General features: G+C 38.7%; 1 protein-coding gene and 1 long non-coding RNA gene across 5 annotated transcripts in view; one reads left to right on the top strand and one right to left on the bottom strand.

The window, feature by feature from the left end:
• The window catches only part of SMURF2 (SMAD specific E3 ubiquitin protein ligase 2), a 118,190-nt gene that overhangs the window by 37,945 nt on the left and 54,433 nt on the right, over positions 1-25,812 (top strand). Inside the window, exons 1-3 of one of the 4 annotated variants that reach the window (XM_063718866.1) lie at positions 11,755-11,958; positions 12,616-12,673; positions 19,821-19,859. The exons of 1 other annotated variant lie outside the window; for it this stretch is intronic. In XM_063718866.1, coding sequence (XP_063574936.1) covers positions 12,616-12,673; positions 19,821-19,859 — 97 coding nt within the window. In that variant the 5' untranslated portion in view covers positions 11,755-11,958. Of the gene's footprint in view, positions 1-11,754; positions 11,959-12,615; positions 12,674-19,820; positions 19,860-25,812 lie in introns of those variants that run through there. 2 more of the 4 variants (XM_054535689.2, XM_024235502.3) reach the window with 2 other exon arrangements.
• LOC129051098 (uncharacterized) lies at positions 10,943-14,917 on the bottom strand. Its single transcript, XR_008515144.2, has 3 exons — positions 14,806-14,917; positions 13,166-13,251; positions 10,943-11,086 (listed from the first exon to the last, which is right to left on the bottom strand). It is a non-coding gene; the product is annotated as an uncharacterized LOC129051098 (long non-coding RNA).

The raw sequence follows: 25,812 nt of genomic DNA, 5'->3' as shown, positions 1-25,812 counted from the left end.
TTTTAGTAGAGATGGAATTTTGCCATGTTGGCCAAGCTGGTCTTGAACTCCTGGCCTCAAATGATCTGCCTGCCTCAGCCTCCCAAAGTGCTGGGATTACAAGTGTGAGGCATTGCGCCTGGCCCAGGTAAGTTTTTAAAACAGAATCTTCCTGCGCTATGTTAATTAGTAACTTGAATGAAATAGCCTGTGTTTCTTAAAAAATTCAAGATGAATGTATAAAAAAACTTTTAAGTAGAAATTCCAAAGTATATTTGGAAAACATGGCTATATATGACCCTACGTGGACATGTATGACCCTTCATGAATATGTATAATCCTATGTTTTTTTGTTTTGTTTTTTTTTTGAGACCGTGTCTCACTCTGTCACCCAGCCTGGAGTGCAGTGGCACGATCTTGGCTCACCACAACTTCCGCCTCCCAAGTTCAAGTGATTCTCATGCCTCAGCCACCCGAGTAGCTGGGATTACAGTAGAGATGGGGTTTCGGTCTCGAACTCCTGACCTCGAGTGATCCGCCTGCCTCGGCTTCCCAAAGTGCTGGGATTACAGGCATAAGCCACCAGGCCCAGCCCCTATGTTGTTCTTTAATGAGGTTCTTAATCTAAAATCATTTGGAAGAGTATGTGGATGAGCTTTTGAGTTTCTGTAAACCCTTTAAAGTGTGTGTGTTGTCTAAGTACATAGTTTTTCTTAGATTTTCAAAGGAGCGCTTTACCATCACCATCTCATCCCCCTAAAAGTAAAGAGCCATTATTTAAGGCTGTGGTTTTCAAAGTCTGGTGCTGAGACCAGCAGCATTGGCATCACTGGGAATTGAGTCATGGGGCCCCATATAGACCTACTGAATTAGGAACTCTGGAGTTAGGACTCAGCGGTGTATTTTAATAGGCCCTCTAGGAAGAGATAGGATATGTGCTAAAGTTTGAGAACCATGAGGACCATGACTTTAAGGTGATAGAGTAGATATACACCAACCAATACCAGTTCTACATATGTGGGCTCATAATCTACACTATGTTAATTTGCTAGTGTCATAAAACAGAGATCTCTGTTGAATACAGAATTGTGTATTAGAAGCATGTTCATGTGTTCTTATCTGCATAGCAATTTTTTGAACACACGTCATCTTTGTTAATATTTAAGATTAGGACTAACATTTGAAAACATTTTAACTTGTAAAATGTTAATGGTTTGGGGATTTAACACATTTGCATTTTTGCTTAAGTGTGCTTTTTGGCATATGACTGTGCTTTGGTAAGCACTGCAGATTCCCTTTATCTTCAGACATTTTTGGTTGCAAGTAACAGGAAAGCGACCCATTCAGACTAACTTAAGCAAAAAGAGAAATTATTGGGAGGATATAGTTTTGGTACCCAAAGGGGAAGGTGTGTGGCCTGGCTTTGGAGAGAAAGGATCCAGAAACTGGAAAACCTCAGAAACTGAGATTGTTATTACCAGTGGCCCCCTAGAGTCAGGAGAACCATCTTTCTAAATGCTTATGCTTCCTTCTCTGTAGAGGCACTGGCTGTGAATGCTAGTTTCCCAAGAGAGAGGATCTGACTGGCTCATACTGGATGTGGTAGCTGCTTATTATCCAATTAGCAGTGGCCAGTGGGTCAGGATCACATACTACAAATGTGGCCACAGATCACTTATCCTCTATGGCTCATACTCTCTATAAATGATATTTTATTGAGGCAATATTATTTTCTTTCCCCCTCCCCTCCCCTTCCCTCCCCTCCCCTGTCTTGCTCTGTTGCCCAGGCTGGAGTGCAGTGGCATGAACACACAGCTCAATGCAGCCTCAACCTCCTGTGTTCAAATGATCCTCCTGCCTCAGCCTCCTGAGTGGCTGGGACTACAGGCATTTGCCACCACACCTTGCTAATTTTAAAAAGTTTTTTGTAGAGAGGAGGTCTCACCATGTTGTCCAGGCTGGTCTTGAACTCCTGGGCTCAAGCAGTCCTCCAGCCTCAGCCTCTTGAGTAGCTGGGTCTACAGGCATTTGCCACCAAACCTTGCTAGTTTTTAATTTTTTTTTTTTTTTTTTTTTTTTTTTTTTTTTTTTTGGTAGAGGCCTGGCGTGGTGTGCGCCTGTAATCCCAGCTACTTGGGAGGCTGAGGCAGGAGAATGGCTGGAACCTGGGAGGCGGAGGCTGCAGTGAGCCAAGATTGTACCACTCCACTCCAGTTTGGATGACAGAGCAAGACTCCATCTCAAAAAAAATTTTTTTTTTTGTAGAGATGAGGTCTCACTATGTTGCCCAGGCTGGTCTTGAACTCCTGGGCTCAAGCAGTCCTCCCGCCTCAGCCTCCCAAAGTGATGGGATTACAGGCATTGGCCACTGCGCCTGACCTAAGGCAGTATAATTTATAGCATTTTGATATCCTATTAAGGTTGAAGGAGGACTCTGTTGTAGGATTATCAGACTTGCTTTTTAGTCACTAGTGAGTCATTTGTTGTAGCTTTATTTTTGCATGCGGTAACTTTCTCTGAAAAACAAGCCATCAGAAATCAGTGAATATTGTAATTATATCATAAAGTTGTTTAGTAGAACCACCCCATTATAATTTTAGCTTATTTTGCATGTATATGGATAAGCTATGGAGGGAACCATGTCTTCACATTATCAAATATGTATAGACAAGACAATTTATGTTTAACTTAAGCTTTTTCCTGTCTATGTATAGATTTGTCAAGGAATATTGGTAGGGTTTAGATGCTTTTACATACATTGTAACTAGGAGTTTTGAGGGCATTATGTCCAACTTGGTATCAGTAGATTTTTGTCAGTAATTTTTCTTCTGCTGCTAATGTTGATAAGGATTTGGCATTATGCCTTTCATTTAAACTCTACATAGCAAGTTAAAAATGGTAATTTCAATAGAACTCGGAAAAGGATGATGTAAATGGCAGTACGCCATTATAGAAAGAATCTGGGAAGTGTGATGTATATTCCTTTGCACTGGAAATTTTACTGGGGAATACTTAACAAAACTTCTGGCTTGCAATGGAATAAAAGGGAGGAGCAGTGGAAAAAGGAAGCTTTTTGTTTACTGTAAAACAATGCAGTGAATTAGACATAGTGGTGTTAGAACAGGAGTCTAAACATGAGAAATCTAGGCAGATTCCATTGGAATGATGAGTTATGTTATGACTCAATCTGGAGCCACCTTCTGGAGTCTCAGAGGTTCGTTGTTTATAGTAGTTATTGAATATGCCTACCGTGCACTTTTTTCTAGACTCTGGGGATACAGTGGAGATCAAAGTTAAGTTCTTGATATCATGGAACTTAATGATCTAGTGAAGGTAGACCTTAGGAGCTGAAGCGTTCATTGGCTCAACTGTTTATATTTGAAAATTTTGGGTCTTTATGGATGTTTAAATTTGGTAATTCCTAGGGTTGCTTGGAGAAATGACTAATTCTGAGGCCAGGGTAGGGAACTTAAATGAGCCTAGAGCATTTTCCGTCAGTAAGAAAGAGCTCTTCCTTTCCCCTCAGTGATGGAAGTATGTCAAAGGAACACACGAACCAATGGAAAGAGCTCCCAATGGCCAAAGCTGGAAAAATTTGAGCAATAAAATAAAGTAGTATTGGATTATAACCCAAAGTACAAAACAAATGTTTGTGAGTCCATACTGATATAAATGATTAGATAGGGGCTAGACAAATCTCCCATGCAGAATAATTCCAAACAATTTATGTAGATATCCCACTCTTAAGGAGGTATAGTATAACTCTCTAGTCCTTATGTGTGGGTTTTGCACAGTGACTTCCTTCCAAAGAGTACAGTATAGAAAGGGGGAGAAAAGAGGAACTTTACAGTGGAAAAACTTGACAAACACTACTTTAGCTAGGTCAAGGTTAATATCAACAGTGATAAATCATGTTGATAGTATGTACCCTTGATATGATGTTATGAGAATGGTACCTTTACCTTTGTGGTCTCCCTCCCAACAACTCATAAACCCCGTCTAATCATGAGAAGTTAGACAAATCCCAGTTAAGGGGCATTCCACTAAATACCTTACCAATATTTTCCTCAAAACCATCAAGGCCATAAATAACAAGTCTGAGAAACAATAGGAAAGCCAGAGAAACTATTACAGCCACAAGGAGCATTAGGAGACATGACTAAATGTATTACAGTGTTCTACAGTATGTAAAAAGTAAGGAAATCTGAATAAAACATCAATTTTAATTAATGTATAATATTAATGTATAATGTATAATAATGTGTTGGTTCATTAATTGTGACAAATGTCCCATATTAATGTTAGATGTTCGTGATAGGATAAATGAGTGTGGATATATGGGAACACTGTACTAACTTTGTAACTTTTCTGTAAATCTGAAACTAATCTAAAATAAAAAGTTTATTACATTTATGAATTCCCTATTAACCCAGGAATTATTTCAAAAATATGTAGTTGTATAGAAGTATTTTTTAATAAATTACACTGCTTTTTATTTTTCATTTTTTAAAATTTATTATTTTTATTTTATTTATCACTTATTTTGGGGACAAGGTCTCACTCTGCCACCCAGGCTGGAGTGCAGTGGTGTGATGATGGCTCACTACAGTGCTTTTTATTATTATTATTATTATTTTATTTATTTATTTATTTATTTATTTATTTATTTTTGAGAGAGAGTCTCACTCTGTAACCCAGGCTGGAGTGCAGTGGCATGATCTCGCTCACTGCTACCTCCGCCTCCCGGGTCCCGGTTCAAGCAATTCTCCTGCCTCAGCCTCCTGAGTAGCTGGAATTACAGGCACGTGCCACCATGCCCAGCTAATTTTTGTATTTTTAGTAGAGACGGGGTTTCACCATGTTGGCCAGGATGGTCTTGAACTCCTGACATTGTGATCCACCCACCTCGGCCTCCCAAAGTGCTGGGATTACAGGCATGAACCACCGTGCCCGGCCTATTATTATTTTTTGAGACAGAGTCTCGCTCTGTCACTCGGGGTAGAGTGCAGTGGCATGATCTCGGCTCATAGCAACCTCTGCCTCCGGGATTCAAGCGATTCTCCTGCCTCAGCCTCCTGAGTAGCTGGCACTACAGGCACACGCCACCACGCCTGGCTAATTTTTGTATTTTTAGTAGAGACGGGGTTTTCCCACGTTGGCCAGGCTGGTCTCAAACTCCTGACCTCATGTGATCCACACACCTCAGCCTCCCAAAGTGCTGGGATTACAGGCGTGAGCCACCGCGCCCGGCCTACAGTGCTTTTTATAGTTGCAGTCTTCTTTCCTATTTGTGCTTGTGGCCTGTGTTTTCAAATGGAGCGTATTTGGAAAGCTGCATACCTTTGCACTTTGTTCTCTTAGTAGATCATCAGGTATTTGAGTGACTACACTTTTTCAGAGTCTGGAAGAATTCAGAAGATGTGGAAGTTTACCTTTGTTTACATTGTTGCAGAAACAAGGCAAATAAAATTTTAGAACATTATGGGACAATATACTTTTCTATTGTGAATGAGAGAGAAGGCTCAGTGAGATCTGTTATTAGGTGAGTAGTTGGGCCCTAAGGAATGGGTAAGCAGAGTACTTATGAATAGTTAAGGAAGCCATCCTGATTTGAACATAAAGACTTACTAGGTTAGGGGAAGCAAGGAGTGAGCTGCGTGTATCCTTTACCTTTTAGTTTGCACATCCTTATAACTCGTCAGTGGTTTTCTGAGGATTTATTTGATTCAACAAGTATTTGCATATTATGTTTAAGATATTATATAATAAACTGTAGAAGAGGTTTATAGCTTAATGAGACAGAGGTAAGACATCACATGAATAACTTTAACAAGCAAAATGAGAAAGCACTATAATAAAACAAGTAGAATTCAGGTGTTGTTGGAGGTTCACGGGAAGGAAGAGATCAAAATCAGACTGAAAAAGGAGAGTCAGAAAAGGCTTCACAGAAGTTTGATGAATGGATAAGATTTTGAGGGCCAGTGGTTGGGATAATAACATTTAAGGTGGGAAGAACATTATGAATAAAGGCAAGGGCAGAAAAGTCCTGGGCTTATTTGAGGGAAGAGGATGAGCTTGTCAGTCTAGCGGTTAATGAGAGAGAAAACAGGAATCATTGACACTGTTTGAGTGAAGGATTTATAGAAAAATAGGATGGAGCCTGAATTCACAATGCCTAAACTCTTTTCCTAGGTGGCAGTTAGGGGTGAGCCACAACATTCACTTACAGTTTTTCTGTGGATGTTAGATAACTCACAAGCTTTAGGGGTTAAAGAAAATAATCTATGTAGAAGTTTTTTGGCACATTGTAAAATACTCTAGATGTATTATTTAAATGTGAACACTGGAAATGGAGATAAGCAGAGGTATGTGATAACCGGCTATAATCTGGCAACTGATTTAGGTATGTGAGGTGGTCAGGGAGAGGAAGAGAGATAAAGACATTGCTTTCTGGATGATTGGAAATGTGATGCAGTTCACAGCACTACGGAGGTCAAAAGGAAGAGCAGGTTCACTAGGGAAGCTGATGAATTCCATTTTGAATAAATATAATTTGAAGTGCTGGTGAGGAATCTAAATGGGTGTGTGGGTTTGGAGCTTGAGAAAAGAGTGACGCTAGAGAAACAGATTGGGACTCAATTAACAGCATTTACTGAAAGCTTGCTAGGTACATAAGCTTTGCTATGAATGGAATGTGTCCCCCAATATTCATATGTTGAAGCCTAATCCCCAATGTGATGGTATTTGAAGGTGAGGCATTTGGGAGGTAATGAGGTTGGGAGGTAATGAGGTCATGAGGGTGGAGCCTTCAGGAATAGGATTAGTGCCCCATAACAAGAGACATGGGAGAGATGATGGGGGTCATGCAAGCATACAGGGAGAAGGTGGGAGTATGCAAACCGGGAAGACGGCCCTCACCAGACATTGACTCTGCTAGCACCTTGATCTTGGACTTCTCAGCCTCCATTGATTTGTGAGAAACAAATGTTTGCTGTTTAAGCCACCTAATCTATGGTATTTGTTTTGGCTAAGGCAAACGTCTTGCCAAATTATATTCTTCTTTTTTTTTTTTTGAGACAGAGTCTCGCTGTGTCGCCCAGGCGGGAGTGCAGTCGCACGATCTCGGCTCAAGGGAGGCTCTGCCTCCCGGGTTCGGGCGATTCTCTTGCCTCAGCCTCCCGAGTAGCTGGGACTACAGGCACGTGCCACCACGCCTGGCAATTTTTTTTTATTTTTAGTAGAGACGGGGTTTCACCATGTTAGCCAGGCTGGTCTCGGTCTCCTGACCTCATGATCCGCCCGCCTCGGCCTCCCAAAGTGTTAGTATTACAGGCATGAGCCACCGTGCCTGGCCATATTCTTTTTTAATGTGTTTGCAACCTGGTAGGTTAATTTTATGAGAAATTTTAGAGTTGAGTAATAATAATAGCCAATGTTTATTGAGCACTTGCTGTGTACCAGGTACTGGTCTCGTGTTCTCTTGTGTTTTAATTTGTTTAATCTTTAAAACAACACCATGAGGTGGCTCTTAGTATCCTCCTGTCCTCATTTTTACAGATGAGGTGTCTGAAGCAAAGAGAAGTTAAGTAGTTTTTAGGGTCACAAGTTCATAAGGGATAGCACCAGGTTCAAACCCATGCATTCTGACCCTAATTATTTAACTCTTTTATAGTGCTTATAGCTTAACACACTATATTACACTGCCTCTATAAGTGTCTCTAGAAAAAAAAGGTAAAGGAAGGAAACTTGGGAGTGGCCAAAAAGTGATGCAAACCTTTTTCTACATATAAAATAATGTTTAGGCTTCATTGCAAGTATATATTTGAACTTTACAATAAGATTTTCTTCTCTTGGCATCCTTATGAAGAAAGTAAATTGTGTGGTTTAATTTAAATATACAGTATTCATCTCTTGAACAGCCATCAGTTATGAGTGGGTCTGTTTGAATGAAGGAGTCCAATAGAGAAGGTGGTGATTGAGTCTCCAGCAGCAACAGACAGGATAATGTTTGGTCTGCACACAGCATAGGTCTTTAAGTCATGGTGAATTTTTGAATGGAGAACGGTACTTTTATGTATTTTCATCCTCATATAGGAATAAAGAATTCACAGAAATACTGGTTTAAGATATATAACAAATCCTTTCCGATAGTTTCTCAAAATAATAGCTTTCATAGAGTGCCTGCTATGTACCAGATACCTAGACCAAGTGTTTTACATTTATCTCATACTGAATGTGCTGCTTGGCTTTAGCTGAGCTTTTACTTTATTTATTTATTTATTTATATATTTATTTATTTTAGAGGCGGAGTCTCACTATACTGCCCAGGCTGGTCTCTAACTCTTGGGCTCAAGTGATTCTCTCACCTCAGCCTTCCAAAGTGCTAGGATTATAGGCATAAGCCACCACACCCAGCCCTTTTTTATTTTTAACATGTGAACTTACACCAGAACTTGATTATTATGCTTGTTAAGATAAGCTTTACTTTAAAATTACCTCTGATCACTATAAGTAAAAAAAAATTATAATTGCGACTATAATAAAATTTATAATTCTGACTAGATTTCTTTAAAATCTGCATTTATTATGTCAAAGTAGATCTATTATTCATAAACTTGCACTCAGTGTTTAAAAAGCTTATTTGTATACTCTCATCTTGTTTTATTAATGTAAAAAGTACGCATGTTTGTGAGAACTTTACCAAAATCTTCATCTTTGTTGAAAAAAAATTTTTAAGTAGTTACTTAAAAGTTGTTTGATATGAGTGGACTAGAAAGGTCATTTTAAATTTGGTAACTGAGGCTGGGTGCAGTGGCTCATGCCTGTAATTCTAACAGTCTGGGAGACTGAGGTAGGAGGATTGCTTGAGCCTGGGCAACATGGCGAGACCCCATTTCTGCAAAAAAAATTTTAGACATTAGCAAGGCATGGTGGTGTGCGCCTGTAGTCCTAGGTACTCAGGGGTTGAGATGAGGGGATCACTTGAGCCCAGAAAATTTAACTGGAGTCTGCAGTGAGTCATGTTTGCGCCACTCCATTCCAGCCTAAGTGACAGAGTGAGATTATCTCAAAAAAGTAAAAATATAATAAATTTTCTAACTGAGAACCAATTTTGCCTTGTTGAAATGTTTAAATGCTGATACTGTTCTTAGTAAGGATAATTACCTCAGAACCTGTATCTTTTAATGCATCATCAAACATACTAATTAGATTAACTACTTGCCAGGTACTGAATGTATGAAGTTAAACTTAAGGGCCTAATTTGTTTTGCAGCATGAATGAAATGAATTGCCTAAAATTCCTTCATTAAATGACAAGATATTTAGATAAAAGCAGGGCTAATATGATTGTTGAGGTAAATTACTATATCTGTTGAAAGAGGAGAATTCTGAATCTTTTGCAGAACACCCTTCTGTAACCTAGTTTTCAATTAACCGTTTTGTGAACTTGTGTCACCAATAATTGCTTTAACTGGACTAAGATTTTTTTTTTTTTTTTTTTAAGACACGGTCTCACTCTGTTGCCCAGGCTAGATTGCTGGTGTGAACATGGCTTACTGCAGGCTCAGGTGATTCTTCCACCTTAGCCTCCTGAGTAGCTGGGACTACAGGCACACACCACCATGCCGGGCTATTTTTTTTTTCTTTTTTTGTATATTTTTGTAGAGATGGGGTTTTGCCCTGTTGCCCAGACTGGTCTCGAACTCCTAGGCTCAAACCATCAGCCTGCCTAGACCTCTCAAACTGTTGGGATTACAGGCATGAGCCACTGTGCCAGCCTAGAGTAAGATTCTTTAAAAGGAATTACTAGCCTGAGAGAGTATGTTTCACTCTATATGGTAGTTGAGTTTGGGTTCTAGAATTAATCTACTTGAGTTGGAATCTCAGCTCTAGTTCTTTTTTTTTTTTTTTGAGACAGAGTCTCACACTGTCGTCTGGGCTGGAGTACAGTGGCACGATCTCAGCTCACTGCAACCTCCGCCTCCTGGGTTCAAGTGGATTTTTCTTTCTTAGCCTCCTGAGTAGCAGGGACTACAGGCACCTGCCACCACACGTGGCTGATTTTTTGTATTTTTAGAAGAGACAGGGTTTCACTATGTTGGCCAGGCTGGTCTCAAACTCCTGACCTCATGATCCGCCCACCTCAGCCTCCCAAAGTGCTGGGATTGCAGGCAGGGCCACTGTGCCCAGCCAACTCTAGCTCTTAAAAGCAAAATCATTGGTAAGTCTCTATGCCTGAATCTGTTTCCTCATCTCTAAAATGACGGTAGTACTACTACTTATTTCACAGAGTGGTTGGTGTACACTTGCACATAGTAAATATTTGATAAGTGTTATCCAATATGTTTATATTCTTTACTAAAAATATATTTTATTAAATGTACTACATGTAAAAGGACTTTTAATAGCATATTAAGAAAATATTTTCTAAGCCGGGTGTGGTGGCTGATACCTGTAATCCCAGCACTTTGGGAGGCCGAGGCAGGTGGATTACTTGAGATCAGGAATTCGAGACCAGCCTGGCCAACGTGGCGAAACCCTGTCTCTACTAAAAATACAGCAATTAGCCGAGTGTGGTGGCGCATGCCTGTAATCCCAGCTACTTGAGAGGCTGAGGCACGAGAATCGCTTGAACCTGGGAGGTGGAGATTGCAGTGAGCTGAGATCGCGCCATTGCACTCCAGCCTGGGCAACAGAGCGAGACTGTCAAAAAAAAAAAAATTATTTTCTTATCCATCAATAAACAAATACATTTACATAATCTTTAATGGCTATGTAATATTTCAACTTGCTGTTTGCTATCATTTACTTAACTGATCATTTTTATGCATATAGAATTATATGTGATATATTTGCTTATTTTAACATTTTGTAATAACACCTTGAATGTGAATCTGTGTAATACTCTTGTTTCAAGCAACAATAACTAAAACACATACAAAAATTGTGTAGAAGTTTTCTGTAGCATTTAAATTTCATTTTCATTTCATGTTTAGGGGTTGAGATAGAGGCTGTTTCTCAGAGCAGAAAGATGTAAATTGCTGTCATGTGCCACTGGTCAGGAATGGTGTACATCAGTTGATTCTTCTGAAGCACTGGGCCACCTGCTGGAATTTGTATAGGAATGCTATCCTGAATTTCAGTTTTATTTTACAATGATAACATAAGTTTAAAGAACATGCAGAGAAATCTGTGTTCAAAAGCATTTATGCTACTTTTGAGTTGCAGGGACAGTATTATAAAATCTTTTTGTGGGGTGAAGGAAGATGGGATGTCTGAGTATTTTTTTTTCTTTCTCTCAAGCAGTCTCATTCCAATCAGCAGTGTAATTGGAATGCAACTCCAATCTGGAGGAGGAAGGGGAATTTTTGGCAAGGATATACTAAGTAGTTGGGAGCTTTATTCACATTAAGCATAGATAGCCATTCATTATGAATACAACTCAGTAAGAACAAGCATAGCATTCTCTTTCTACAGCTGCAATTTACTCTGATACTATTACCTGGTTTGTTGCATGTAGATAACTCCTTTCCTACCAGAAAAATAAATTATTGACCTAAATGAAAATGGTAGTATTTACTGCCATCTGTACTTCTGCAAATGGTTTTCTCTAATCGCTGCCTCAAATGAAATATAAGATTTCCATAAAGTTTAAAACCATATCTTGAGAAAACAACAATAAAGACATTTATGACATGGTATTTGAATTATACCTGACCTGTGAGCTCTGAGAGCAAAGGACTATGTCTTATTTTTCTTTGTATCTGCAGAAACTGTCATAGCACTTGGCACAAAGTGAGTGTTCAGGAAATGTTGAATGAGAGAGTGAATGATGTAGGAGTATTCCCTTCTCCCTAAGTATCTCAAGATGATCACACCTGCATCTGTGTGAAATGCAGAGGCTTTATCCAATATGGCTGATGTCGGCTTATTTTGATCATCTCTGCTAATCATTTCAAACCATCTGTCTGAAAAAGGAGTGAGTACAATAGCTAGAACAAGCTAGATTCTGGGAGTGTAGACTTAAGAATGAGAAATGCTTTGAAGGAATTTGAGAAGGGTAGTAACATGATAAAGTAGTATAAGCAGACTTAATCTGGTACAAATATATGGGCTGTTCGAGACATTGTCCCTAGTGGATTCTGCAGCATGGTACTGTGGTGGTGTAATGCTACATTTGTAGTTAGCACTAATAAAAATTAACTTGTGCCTACTAAATATCTGTAGTCCAGTATAATGTTTTGCTTTAACACAAAAATTCGTGAAAATTAATTGAATTAATTCAAATACTTCAGATTTTTGTGCCTTTCTGTATATATAATTTCAATTCCGTATATATAAGCTTACTAAACATTAAAGATATTGAAATACTGATTGCTGTCTAGGCCAGGGGTCCTCAACCCTGGGCCAAGGGCTGCACAGCAGGAGATGAGCCAGTGAAGCATCATCTGTATTTACACCCACTTCCCATTGTGTAGTACCACCTGAGCTCTGCCTCCTCTCAGATCAGCAGCGGCAATAGATTCTCATAGGAGTGTTAACCCTACTGTGAACTGCGCATGCGAGGGATCTAGGTTGCGCCTCCTTAGAAGAATCTAATGCCTGATGATCTGTCACTGTCTTTCTTCACTCCCAGATGGGACTGTCTAGTTGCAGGAAAACAAGCTCAGGGCTCCCACTGATTCTACATTATGGTGAGTTGTATAATTATTCTATTATATATTACAATGTAATAATAATAGAAATAAGTGCACAATAAATGTAATGAGATTGAATCATTCCCAAAACCCCCTTGCCCGCCCCCCCACCCCCACACACACACACTGGTCCGTGGAAAACTTGTCTTCCATGAAGCCAATCCCTGGTGCCAAAAAGGTTGGGGACTGCTGGTCTAGGAGAAAGTCTGTACCCCATAGCCTTTGTTCTGGCCTCGCCCACCTAACAAGATTTCTCTCCTGTTACCCTTACTGCCCAGCATTTCTCAACATTTTTACCTATTTTCTTTAAGAAACATTTAGAAAGCAGAAATGAAACTTCTTCCACGCTGCCACCCCTCCCTAGTCCCATGATTCCTAATCTTAGTTCTACTTTCCATAGTTTCTATTACAAAAGATGATAGATTAATTTTCTTCTAATATAAAATTATAATATTGTATATACATTCTCCAGGGGATTCTGATACATACCTCCTTAGTTGAGAATTTGCTGTGGTGACATAATCAGGAGTTTGTCATATTGAAATTCATGGATTCTTTGAGCATTTACCACTCTTCTGTGATTAGAACAGAGAATGAAAAGAGCAATGGGCTGTGGTTCTAGTCCCCAAGGTACATTCCCAAGAAACAAGAACAGTGCAGTAAAGGCTCCAGGATGTGAAAACAATTTATTTTTACAGATAAATAGCATTACCAGTTCTCAGGTCATGTTTTGACAATCTTACTTTTAAAAGTTACAAATCAGAGTTTTTGCTTCCAGGGCAGAAAGTAATTTAGTCAAGAGCTGGCTGGAACTGCTTAGATCCAGCATGAAGCATAGTGGTCTGACCAATCCTGATATTATTTCTTTGTTTTAAGTTAATCTTGTTTCTTCTAGAACACTAATGTTATTTTCCTTAATCTCTTGATTACTAAAATGTAATTTCTCCTCATAAACTTTGAACTTGATTTTAAAGTTCTTTGTTCTTTTGATTTTTCAATTGTTCTTTGAAACTGAATGTTAAACATTTTGTGATTTTTTTTAAAGAATTGGTTAAACACGACTGGATAAGTATGTTTTAAGTAAAAAGAAATGATAAAAATAAGATTTTTTTGAGGGGTGGAGGGGGGCAATGTCTCACTCTGTTGCCCAGGCTGGAGTGCAGTGGTGTGATCTCAGCTAACTGCAAACTCTGCCTCCCAGGCTCAAGTGATTCTCATGCCTCAGCCTCCTGAGTAGCTGAGACTACATGTGTGTGCCACCATACCTGACTAATTTTTTTTTTTTTTTTGTATTTTTAGTAGAGATGGGGTTTTGCCATGTTGCCCAGGTCTCAAACTCCTGGCCTCAAGTGATCTGCCCGCCTCAGCCTACCAGAGTGCTGGAATTACAGACATGAGCCACAGTACCTGGCCTAAAATAAGATTTCTTAAATCAAAATTATGATTATGTGAGGATTGGCCATTGTTATATAGTATAAAAAGCCCTCTTTTCAATGAAGTTATTTAGATTATTTTAGGGTCTATTTCATTCATTCAACAGATATTTATTGAGTACCTATCAAGTGCCTGGCGTAATGTGTGCTTGGTGCAGGAAGAGATGAGGCAGGCATGATTCGTGCTGTATGGAGTTTACCACCTCTGCAATTATAAGCAACATTCCAAACTTAAACGAGAACAGTAAAATGTGATAAGTGTTTATAAGTATGAGCTTCTGTGAAAGTACAAGCAGGGAGAGCTTGAGAGAAACATGTTCTAAAAGGCATCCTTCCCTTTTGAGACCAGGAGATGAGTAGGTGAAGAAGCCTAGGAAGAATGTTTCAGGCAGAGAGAATGGCACATGAAGGCTGTGGGTGAGAGAGATACATTTGAGAAAGTGAAGGTTAGTGTGGCTGGATCTTAGACTTGAGGGCCTGGAAGGGAGCTGTGGTGATGAAAAACGAGGTCAGAGAGGTGAGCGGGAGCCAGGGCTTGAAGGGCATTGAAGCCAATATAAGTTTGGCTTCAATGTTTTAAGGATCTTAGAAGGGGAAATGGATGGAAAGGCTTAATTAGATTTTTAGATCACTTCAGGTCCAGCGTGGAGAACTGGAAGGAAGTGAGGCTTTGAGGCAGGGGAATGTTGTAATTACCTAGACAGTAGATGATGGACTAAGGTGTTGGCATCGGTAATAGAGAGAAGTAGACAGATGAAGGATATTTCCGAGGTAGAATTGCTGAGAATTGTAATTGTCAGGATGTCAGGAGGGAATACAGTGAAGGTTGCTATGGAGATTTCTGACTTGGGTAGTGGAGTGGAAAGGAAGGCTATTTATTGAAAAGAAAGTCAACTGGAGGGAGGAGCAGGTTTGCAGGGAAGACGTGAGTTTTGGGGGGAACGCATATTTGGTTTGTGGACCTGGAGTTCAGGAGAGAACTTAGGATCGGGTTTTATGAATTTAGGTATCATCATAACCATAGAGTAAATGGTAAAGACCAGAGAGAATAGATGGAAAAGTGGCTCTTTGGATTTTATTTTTTGAGAGAGAGGAAGAGTTCTGTCAATCTGTTAAGCTGTGAACTCTCTCCTAGGAAAAATGTGGATTCTCTCCCCAGAAAATAAACATATATGTAACAGTTTACATATAATTGCAAGGTTTACAAAAATGGACACTGTGATCCTCAGGTTACAGAGTGAAATAAGAGAACCTAGGGCAAAACCCTGAAGAACTTCAAGTTTTATAGCATAGCGAGATCTGGCAAAGAGAACTTAGAATGAGTTTTATGCCATGTAGAACCAGGTGAATGTGGTGTTAAACAGAACTGGAAGAGAGGGGTTCTAGAAGAGGGAGTAGTCAGCAGTGGCAAATGCCCATGAGGGGGTCAAGTGCCATAAAGAATGAAAAATGTCCATTGTATGGACTTGGTAATTAGGTCTCCAGGGCTTTGTAGCAGGTTCAGAGGCAATGGTGAGGGAGGAAGCCAGATTGCAGTGGATCAGGGCATTAGTGGGAGGTAAAGAAGTAGAGTCAAAAAGTGTAGGCAGTTCTTTTTTAAAATGTTTTAAAATTATACTTTAAGTTCTGGGGTACATGTGCAGAACATGTAGTTTTGTTACATAGGTATACATGTACCATGGTGGTTTGTTGCACCCATCAACCCATCATCTACATTAGGTATTTCTCCTAATGCTATCCCTCCCTAATCCCCAACCCGCCAACAGGCCCCAGTGTGTGATGTTCCCCTCCATGTGTCCATGTGTTCTCATTGTTCAGCTCCCACTTATGAGTGAGAACATGTGATGTTTGGTTTTCTGTTCTTGTGTTAGTTTGCTGAGAATGATGGTTTCCAGCCTCATCCATGTCCCTGCAAAGGACATCAACTTACCCTTTTTTATGGCTGCATAGTATTCCATGGTGTATATGTGCCACATTTTCTTTATCCAGTCTATCATTGATGGGCATTTGGGTTGGTTCCAAGTCTTTGCTATCGTGAATAGTGCCATAATAAACGTACATGTGCATATGTCTTTATAGTAGAATGATTTATAATCCTTTGGGTATATACCCAGTAATGGAATTGCTGGGTCAAATGGTATTTCTGGTTCTAGATCCTTGAGGAATTGCCACACTGTCTTCCACAATGGTTGAACTAATTTACACTCCCACCAACAGTGTAAAAGCGTTACTATTTCTCCACATCCTTTACAGCATCTGTTGTTTTCTGACTTTTTAATGATCACCATTCTAACTGGTGTGAGATGGTATCTCATTGTGGTTTTGATTTGCATTTCTCTAATGACCAGTGATGATGAGCTTTTTTTCATATGTTTGTTGGCTGCATAAATGCCTTCTTTTGAGAAGTGTCTGTTCATAATCCTTTGCCCACTTTTCGATGGGGTTGTTTTTTTTTGTAAATTTAAGTTCTTTGTAGATTTTGGATATTAGCCCTTTGTCAGATGGATAGATTGCAAATTTTTTCTCCCATTCTGTAGGGTGCCTGTTCACTCTGATGAGTTTCTTTTGTGTGCAGAAGGTCTTTAGTTAGATCCCATTTGTCTATTTTGGCTTTTGTTGCCATTGCTTTTGGTGTTTTAGTCATGAAGTCTGTGTGTGCCTGTCCCCTGAATGGTATTGCCTAGGTTTTCTTCTGGGGTTTTTATGGTTTTAAGGCTTATGTTTAAGTCTTTAATGCATCTTGAGTTAATTTTTGAATAAGGTGTAAGGAAGGAGTCCAGTTTCAGTTTTCTGCATATGGCTAGCCAGTTTTCCCAACACCATTTATTACATAGGGAATCCTTTCCCCCATTGCTTGTTTTTGTCAGGTTTGTCAAAGATCAGATGGTTGTAGATGTGTGGTGTTATTTCTGAGGCCTCTGTTCTGTTACATTGGTCTATATATTTGTTTTGGTACCAGTACCGTGCTGTTTTTGTTACTGTAGCCTTGTAGCATAGTTTGAAGTCAGATAGTGTGATGCCTCCAGCTTTGTTCTTTTTGCTTAGGATTGTCTTGGCTATGTGGGCTCTTTTTTGGTTCCATATGAAATTTAAAGTAGTTTTTTTCAATTCTTGAAGAGAGTCAATGGTAGCTTGATGGGGATAGCATTGAATCTATAAATTACTTTGGGCAGTATGGCCATTTTCACAATATTGATTCTTCTTATCCATGAACATGGAATGTTTTTCCATTTATTTGTGTCCTCTCTTATTTCGTTGAGCAGTGGTTTGTAGTTCTCCTTGAAGAGGTCCTTCACATCCCTTGTAAATTGTATTCCTAGATATTTTATTGCCTTTGTAGCAGTTGGCTCTGTTTGTCTGTTATTGGTGTATAGGAATGCTTGTGATTTTTGCACAATTATTTTCTTTGAAGAAGTTTCATTATGAGAGGGAAGAGGTAGATGATGGCTTGCTGAAGGGAGGCTTGGGTAAGAGTTGAGTATGTTTAAATGCTGACAAGGTGGTTAGAAAAGGGAACAAGATAGAGGATATGTATAACAGCTGTGAAGATCCCCAAGAACATGGTGGTTTAGATATGAGATAGAGGATAGTCTTAGAGAGGAGAGTAGACATTGTCAGTGGAAGGAAGGAAAAAAGAATGAATATGTAGGTTTGGTGGCAGTGAGTTGGAGGAGATCTCATGTTTTCTCTTTCTCTGAAGTCGGATGTGAAATCATTTCACTTCATGAATCATAGGATAGTGGTTTGTTTAAAAAAATCATTATTAACTCATTAAAACTGAAGATTGTAATTTAGATTTTTGTGTGTGTTACATGTGTATTGATCCTGAGTATTCTATTCCATTTATATTATGACAAAAGTTTGGGGAGTAGTTCTCTAAATCTAGTTTGTGATTTGTTATTCTTAGTTATGGCCCTAGTTTTCATGATTGATTGAGTTTTTATGTTTTTAAAAATAAAACTCTTAAGACATGGCCTAAGGGACTCTGCCTAGTATATCAGTATCTTGTGCTTACTTAATAATTTTATTTATTTAGTGATGACATCTGTTTCAAAAGGTTTTTTTATGTGAACCCTTAGAGTGATTAGTTATATTTATTTAGATTCATTCCCAAGTTTATGTCAAATGAGCTTTTATACACTAAACTTCCAATAACTGTAATTCATTTAAACTGTTAGTAGAAGTGGATAGAAATACCAAACATTACATTCATAGGTATTTTATGAACTAAAATTTACATGTATGAAAATTGGTGTTTTTCTTTCTCTTGTATCAAGTTTGAGTTAAAGAAGTTTTAAGTTTATGACTCTATAAGCAGATTTATTTACTTATTTATTTATTTATGACAGAGTCTTGCTCTGTCGCCCAGGCTGGAGTTCAGTGGTGCAATCTTGGCTCACTAGTGCAGTGGTGCAGTCTTGGCTCACTACAGCCTCCACCTCCCAGGTTCAAGTGATTCTCACACCTCAGCCTCCTGAGTAGCTGGGATTACAGGTGTGCGCCACCACACCCAGCTAATTTTTGTATTTTTACTAGAGACACAGTTTCACCATGTTAGCCAGGCTGGTCTCAAACTCCGGACCTCAAGCGATCCAGCCACCTTGGCCTCCCAAAGTACTGGGATTACAGACATGAGCCACTGTGCGCAGCCTGTAAGCAGTAATTTTAAAATTGATATGTAACTCATATACTATAAAATCTGTCCTTTTTTTTTTTTTTTTTTTTTTTTTGAGACAGAGTCTTGCTCTGTAGCCCAGGCTGGAGTGCAGTGGTGCAATCTTGGCTCACTGCAACCTCCGCCTCCCGGGTTCAAGCGATTCTTCTGCCTCAGTCTACCGAGTAGCTGGGACTACAGGTGCACGCCACCACGCCCAGCTAATTTTTGTATTTTTAGTAGAGACGGGGTGTCACCATATTGGCCAGGCTGGTCTCGAACTCCTGACGTCGTAATCCGCCCGCCTCGGCCTCCCAAAGTGCTGGGATTACAGGCGTGAGCCACTGCACCTGGCCAAAATTTATCCTCTTTAAAGTGGGCAATTTAATATTTTTTAGTGTGTTCACAAGGTTGAGCATCCATCCATGTAAGTAATTTAATGCATAGTAACTTGGAAAATGTGGATTTGGGATATCTAGTTTTAATATATTAACTTTAAATTCTTAAAAGATATAGTAGACATATCTTGTCATTTAACTGACGATTTAGGAGAAGGTAATTTGATTTCTCCCATGAAGTTTCTGTGGCATTTAGATGGAGAACAGAATGTTACTTAAAAAAAAAAGAAAAAAAAACTCATCTGTATCAGGAAAGCTTTATCTTTATTTATGATCCTCTTCAGTATAAAATTATTTCATCCTTAAAATAGATATAACAACCTGACTTTACATATCTCCTTTGAACTATTTTTCCTATTGCCACTGAGTTTCTCAGAGAATAGATCTTGATGGAAGATAGGAATTGAATTTCTATCTTATTATTAGAATATCAGATTTATAAACTTTCTTGCCCTCAGCTATTACTGGTGATCATTGAAAGTTGCAACCACTGGTTCAACTGTCTTTTGTTTGCTAGTTCGAAAGTTTGTGGTCATGTTTCATACCTTGCTATAGTTAGGGTTTAACTATTCACTGCTGTTTTCAGTGTTTTAAAATGTAACAGTACACTCTTAACATTTTAATTTTTCCCATGTATTTTTTTGTTTTTTTTTTTACAGTACTCTGTGCAAAAAACCTGGTGAAAAAGGATTTTTTCCGTAAGTAAATTAACTTTAAATCTTGTGTATTGTATGTAGATCTTTGGGAACAGTGTTTTCAGAATTCTCTGGTTTAGGGGTTTCTCTATTCAGAAATATTGTCAGTGTTATTTTATTATGAATGCTTTGGTTCAGAGCCATTTGGCATCACATTTTTTTTTTAGAAGGTTTTGTGCTTTTTAGGCTTAGCCCTTTCCTTTTATTCACCTCTGCCACATATTTATGAGAATGAGTGTGTATGCAGGTGTGTAGCTGCAGATGTGTGTAATGTATATTGAAGGTGTGCATACTACTAGAATTCTAGAAAAGGTTTAAGAGATTATTTTGTGAACACTTTCTTCCTTTTGAAAATTTCATGGGAAACTTTACTCATTCAAGATTCATTGAGCCTGCTTGGAATTTCCAGAGTGTAGGAAAGAAATCTCTGCCACATTTAATCCTAGATGCTCTTACCTCTCAGATTCCAAAGCAGATGTTTGGTTCCCATATGTGCATTATATTTACCAATCTGTTGTGATTTTTTTTTTCTGGCTTTATTTAGTACTAAGTTTTATGAGAGGGGATTGGGAAGTACCCAGCATGTATATTAACAATCTTTATTCTGTTGTAGCTTTAAATTATTGGTTAAAAATGATATAATTTTTAGTAAAAAAAAAAAAAAACTTCTTCAGCCAACAAAATTTTTTATGTAAAACATTTGAAATTAGAATAGAGATGATTCATTAAATTTTTAAATTCAAGTCATGGGCTATGTGTGCTGTTTGATTTCATGTGATAGTAGATGATTTTCAGGGGTTTAATTAAAAGAAATAAGCTATATATATATTTTTTTTTTCTTTTTAGAGACGGGATCTTGCCCTGTCACCCAGGCTATAGTACAGTGGCACAGTCATAGCTCACTGCAGCCTCAGACTCCTGGGCTCAAGGGATCCTCTTGTCTCACCCTCCTGAGTGGGTGGACTGCAGACACACTTCACCACGTCCAGCTGATTTATTTATTTATTTATTTATTTACTATTCTTTGTAGAGGCAGGGTCTTGCTGTGTTGCCCAGGCTGGTCTCAAACTCCTGGTCTCAAGTGATCCTCCTACCTCAGCCTCCCAAAGTGCTGGGATTACAGGTGTGAGCCACTGTGCCCGGCCAATATAATTTAAAATTATAGTTAATTCATTCCACTTGAAATTTTATTATTTTGAGTTTTTCTAGAGCAGAACCTGAATTAAAGTTTATAAAATAACATCTTATAAAACTATATAGTTATAAATGTTTATGGTTATCTTTCTGCTTATATGAGAAAGCAAATAGGATAATTTGGAACATAGGACAAAAATTATAAGCAGTTTAAATTTATGTACCATGTGCCTTCTCCCCAGAAGCTTGTCACAGTGGAAGGTCTCAGTGGCCACAGAACTCCCCATCTCTCCCTGTTCCGCCAATCACTGTTGTCTCTCTCAGGCTGCTGCTCACTTCCTACCTCATCCCTGTTGCTACTAACTGAGGTGTACTTTTTTTTTTTTTTAACCTTTAATAAGGTTGATCTAAGGTAGGATTTATACTAGTGGGCCTGCAAAGTGGCAAATAGGGTTGGACAAGGAGAAAAGGGAGGGAAGTAAGAGGAGCACTTTTCCTTTTTTTTTTTTTTTAGACGGAGTCTCACTCTGTTGCCCAGGCTGGAGTGCAGTGGTGTGATCTCGGCTCACTGCAAACTCCACCTCTCGGGTTCAAGTGATTCTCCCACCTCAGCCTTCTGAGTAGCTGGGATTACAGGTGCACGCCAACACACCTGCCTAATTTTTGTATTTTTAGTAGAGACGGAGTTTCACCATGTTGGTCAGGCTGATCTCAAACGCCTGACCTCGTGATCCTCCTGCCTTGGCCTCCCACAGTGCTGGGATTATAGACGTGAACCATCGCGCCCGGCGAGAGGAACGCTCTTACAGCTGCTTCTGCACTTTCCAAGACATCTGCTCTGGTTTTGAAGATAAAATCTTCAGTTTTGTCTCCCAGATTTCCTTTTCAAATTTCCTTCCTCTAGAGTCCCAAGACACGGCTTCTCTAATAAAATATCCAGATATTCTTACCTCACTTTTCCTAGGATATCTAGAGGAATCATATATTAATGTTTTATAAACCTTTGAGAGCTGATTCTTATCCCTTATATGATCTTTGTCCTTAAATTGTAAGTGAAAGAAAGAAGGAAATCTTTTCTCTTTTTCATGGGTGTAGGCAGTAAAAATTGATAAAAATTCTAAGAGTGTGAACTTGCTTTAGGGATAAGATTAGGGGAAACAGTGTGATTATCTTTAAAACTTAGAATGGGAGACTCTTGATGGCCTGGAAAGAGAAACAGGAACGGTAATCCTTAGGGCTTCAGAGGGGAGTTAGCCAGGGATGGAAGTTACCTCCCAGGTTCACACTGGCCAAGGTCCCAGGTCCATTCTGTGGTAGATTTACATGTATACTTATACAGATTTTTGACCTGTTAAGGGTTGCCCACGTTAATTTCAGAGGCAGTAATTCCTAAATTCTTCAATTAAATATAAATGAATGTGTGTTTATTGATCGGTGCAGTTATTAATAGTAAAATATAGTTAAGTTTTTGCTTGTGATTCAGTTAAAATTGTATTGAATGAGAAAAGCAAATTTTAATACAAAGTATGCCTATAGGGTGATGAAATAGATATATATTTTTCATCGCAGGAAAAAATACACTGCCATGTGTTGTCTTTTGAAGAGTAATTTGTATGTGAGGTAATACTGTTTATTGGGTGCTATCCTTGTTGAGAAAAGTTTTATTAACTCATGTTTTTGAACTGTTTTCAAGCTTATTGGCTTTTAAAAGTAAGTCACTTCCCCTTTCCCCCAGAATTTTAGCAGGAAAAATTTCAAACATAAAGCAACAGATAAAATAATTTTATAGTAAAGACCCACCATCTAGATTCTACCATTAACTTTATCACATATTTACCCATTTATTCATTATCTGTTTTTTGTTTTTGTTTTTGTTTTTTCCGTGACGGAGTCTTGCTCTGTCCCCAGGCTAGAGTGCAGTGGCATGATCTCGGCTCACTGCAACCTCTGCCTCCCGGGTTCAAGCAATTCTCCTGCCTCAGCCTCCCCAGTAGCTGGGATTACAGGTATGTGCCACCACACCCAGCTAATTTTTGTATTTTTAGTAGAGACGGGGTTTCACCATGTTGGCTAGGCTGGTCTCGAACTCCTGACCTCAGGTGATCCGCCTGCCTCGGCCTCTCAAAGTGCTAGGATTACAGGCATGAGCCACTGTGCTCTGCCTTCATTATCTGTTTTATGGGTATTTTTTATATGAAAAGGAGTGTTTTCATTAGTGTCAGATTTGTTCTTCTGCAACATTTTAAAAAAGATTTCTGTGTAAGGTAATGTATTAAGGTGTTTTATAGGGGGCCAAATTGAAGTCTTTTAGAACCAAGATGGGTTGGCTAAATGTTGTGTGTTTTTTTTTTTTCTTGGCCCAATTGAAAATGAAGCTGTTTTCTTTGGAAGGTAACACACTTTTGAGTTGAAAATGTTATTTTATTATTATTTGCAGCTTTTCAAGTGCATTTGTGTAGTAAGGAGGTTTTTGAGCTTTAGCTATTTTATGTCTCAGAAATGATGGGGGAGAATTGAGACAAATTTTTTTTTTTTTTTTCCCTTGAGACAGAGTCTGTCTCTGACACCCAGGCTGGAGTGCAGTGGCACGATCTCGGCTCACTGCAACCTCCGCCTCCCAGGTTCAAGCAATTCTCCTGGCCTCTGCCTCCTGAGTAGCTGGGACTACAGGCGTGTGCCACCCATACCCAGCTAATTTTTTGTATTTTTAGTAGAGATGTGGTTGCACCGTGTTAGCCAGGATGGTCTTGAACTTGTGACCTCATGATCCACCCACTTCGGCCTCCCAAAGTGCTGGGATTACAGGCGTGAGCCACTGTGCCTGGCTGAGAAATTTTTTAAAATGCAGGAAGTTCTCTAGCCACTTTGTGTTTACCACTAGATGTCTCACTAACTTCAGAAAACCTGATAGCTTTTGACCACATTAGAGTAACTTGGCTCTCAAGTTAAATTTTTGTAGAATAATATAATCAGGTTAAGTTGAAACCTATGTATTTTTTTTATTAAGGTATTGAACTTGTGTTTTTGTTTATTGTGTTATTTAACAGAAAGGGAACATAAAAGGCTGTGACTTTCCTACTTAATTAAGGATCTGGAAGCCACATTTTGTATGGAAAAAGTTGTTTTTCTTTTATTATTTAGTTTTTTTATTTCAATAAGTTTTGGGGGAACAGATGGTGTTTGATTACATGAATAAGTACTTTAGTGGTGATTTCTGAGATTTTGGTGGACTCATCACCCAAGCAGTGTACACTGTACCCAGTGTATATAGTCTTTTATCCCTTGCTACCCCCCACCCTTTCCCCCAGTCCCCATAGTCCAGTATATCATTCTTACGCCTTTGCATCCTCATAGCTTAGCTCCCACATGTGACTGAGAACATACGATGTTAGGTTTTCCATTCTTGAGTTACTTCACTTAGAATAATAGTCTCCAATTTTATCCAGGTTGCTGTGATTATTTCTTTTTAATGGCTAAGTAGTATTCCATGGTGTATATATGTATATGTGGTGTGTGTGTGTATATGTATGTGTGTGTATATATATATATACACACACATATTATATAATTATATATTATATGTATATATAATTATATATGTATATATATTTATAATTATATATTATAAATATATATACATACACACACACATATACACACACACACACCACATTTCTTTACCCACTCGTTGATTGATAGGTATTTGGGCTGCTTCAGTATTTTTGCAATTGTGAATTGTGCTGCTACAAACATGCGTGTGCAAGTATCTTTTTCGTATAATGACTTCTTTCCCTCTGGGTTAATACCTAGTAGTGGGATTGCTGGATCAAACAGTAGATCTACTTTTAGTTCTTTAAGGAATCTTTGGTTCTTTAAGGAATCTCCACACTGTTTTCTGTAGTGGTTGTACTAGTTTACATTACCACCAGCAGTGTAAAAGTGTTCCCTTTTCACTGCATCCATGCCAACATCTGTTATTTTTAAATTTTTTGATTATGGCCATTCTTGCAGGAGTGAGGTGGCATCGCATTGTAGTTCTGATTTGCATTTCCCTGATACTTAGTGATGCTGAGCATTTTTCATTATGCTCGTTGGCCTATCTTGTTGGTATATCTTTTTTTGAGAATTGTCTATTGATGTCCTTAACCCACTTTTTGATGGGATTGTTTGTTTTTTTCTTGCTGATTTGTTTGAGTACTTTGTAGATTAGTCCTTTGTCAGATGTTGTTTTTCTTAATCCTTAATTTTTTTTTCCACTGAGATAGGGTCTTGCTCTGTCAACCAGGTTGGAGTGCAGTGGCTTGATCGTGGCTCACTGCAGCCTCGGCCTCCCAGGCTCAAGCAATCCTCCCACTTTCGCCTCCTGAGTAGCTGAGACTACAGACGTATGCCACCATGCTTGGCTAACTTTTAAATTATTTTGTGGGGGATGGGGGGTGGTCTTACTATGTTGCCCAGGCTGGTTTCAAACTTCTGGGCTCAAGTGATCCTTTCGCCTCAGCCTCCCAAAGTGCTGAAATTACAGGCGTGAGCCACTGTGTCTGGCCAGTCCTTAATTCTTTTTAATTTTATTTTTTTAAAAAAGCAAGAAACCAGAAAGACTTAATTCTTCAACTAGTTTAATAACACCCAAAGGGAAAGTTTAGAAATGTGATTTTTTTGTTTTTGCTTATAAATATACATTTATATGTTTATTTATTTAAATAGTAGAATGAAAATAACAAGATAGAGTGAATTCTTCCCAGGAGGAAATACTTCATTTATTGAGGGTGGAGGTAAAAACATTCTTCCATTGAACACATTTATAAATGGTTAGGTGTTA

This window comes from Pongo abelii, chromosome 19, assembly GCF_028885655.2.
Source record: "Pongo abelii isolate AG06213 chromosome 19, NHGRI_mPonAbe1-v2.0_pri, whole genome shotgun sequence".
NCBI classification, from domain to species: domain Eukaryota; kingdom Metazoa; phylum Chordata; class Mammalia; order Primates; family Hominidae; genus Pongo; species Pongo abelii.
The sequence above is the reverse complement of the archived record's forward strand: the minus strand, read 5'-3'. Positions and strand labels throughout refer to the sequence as shown.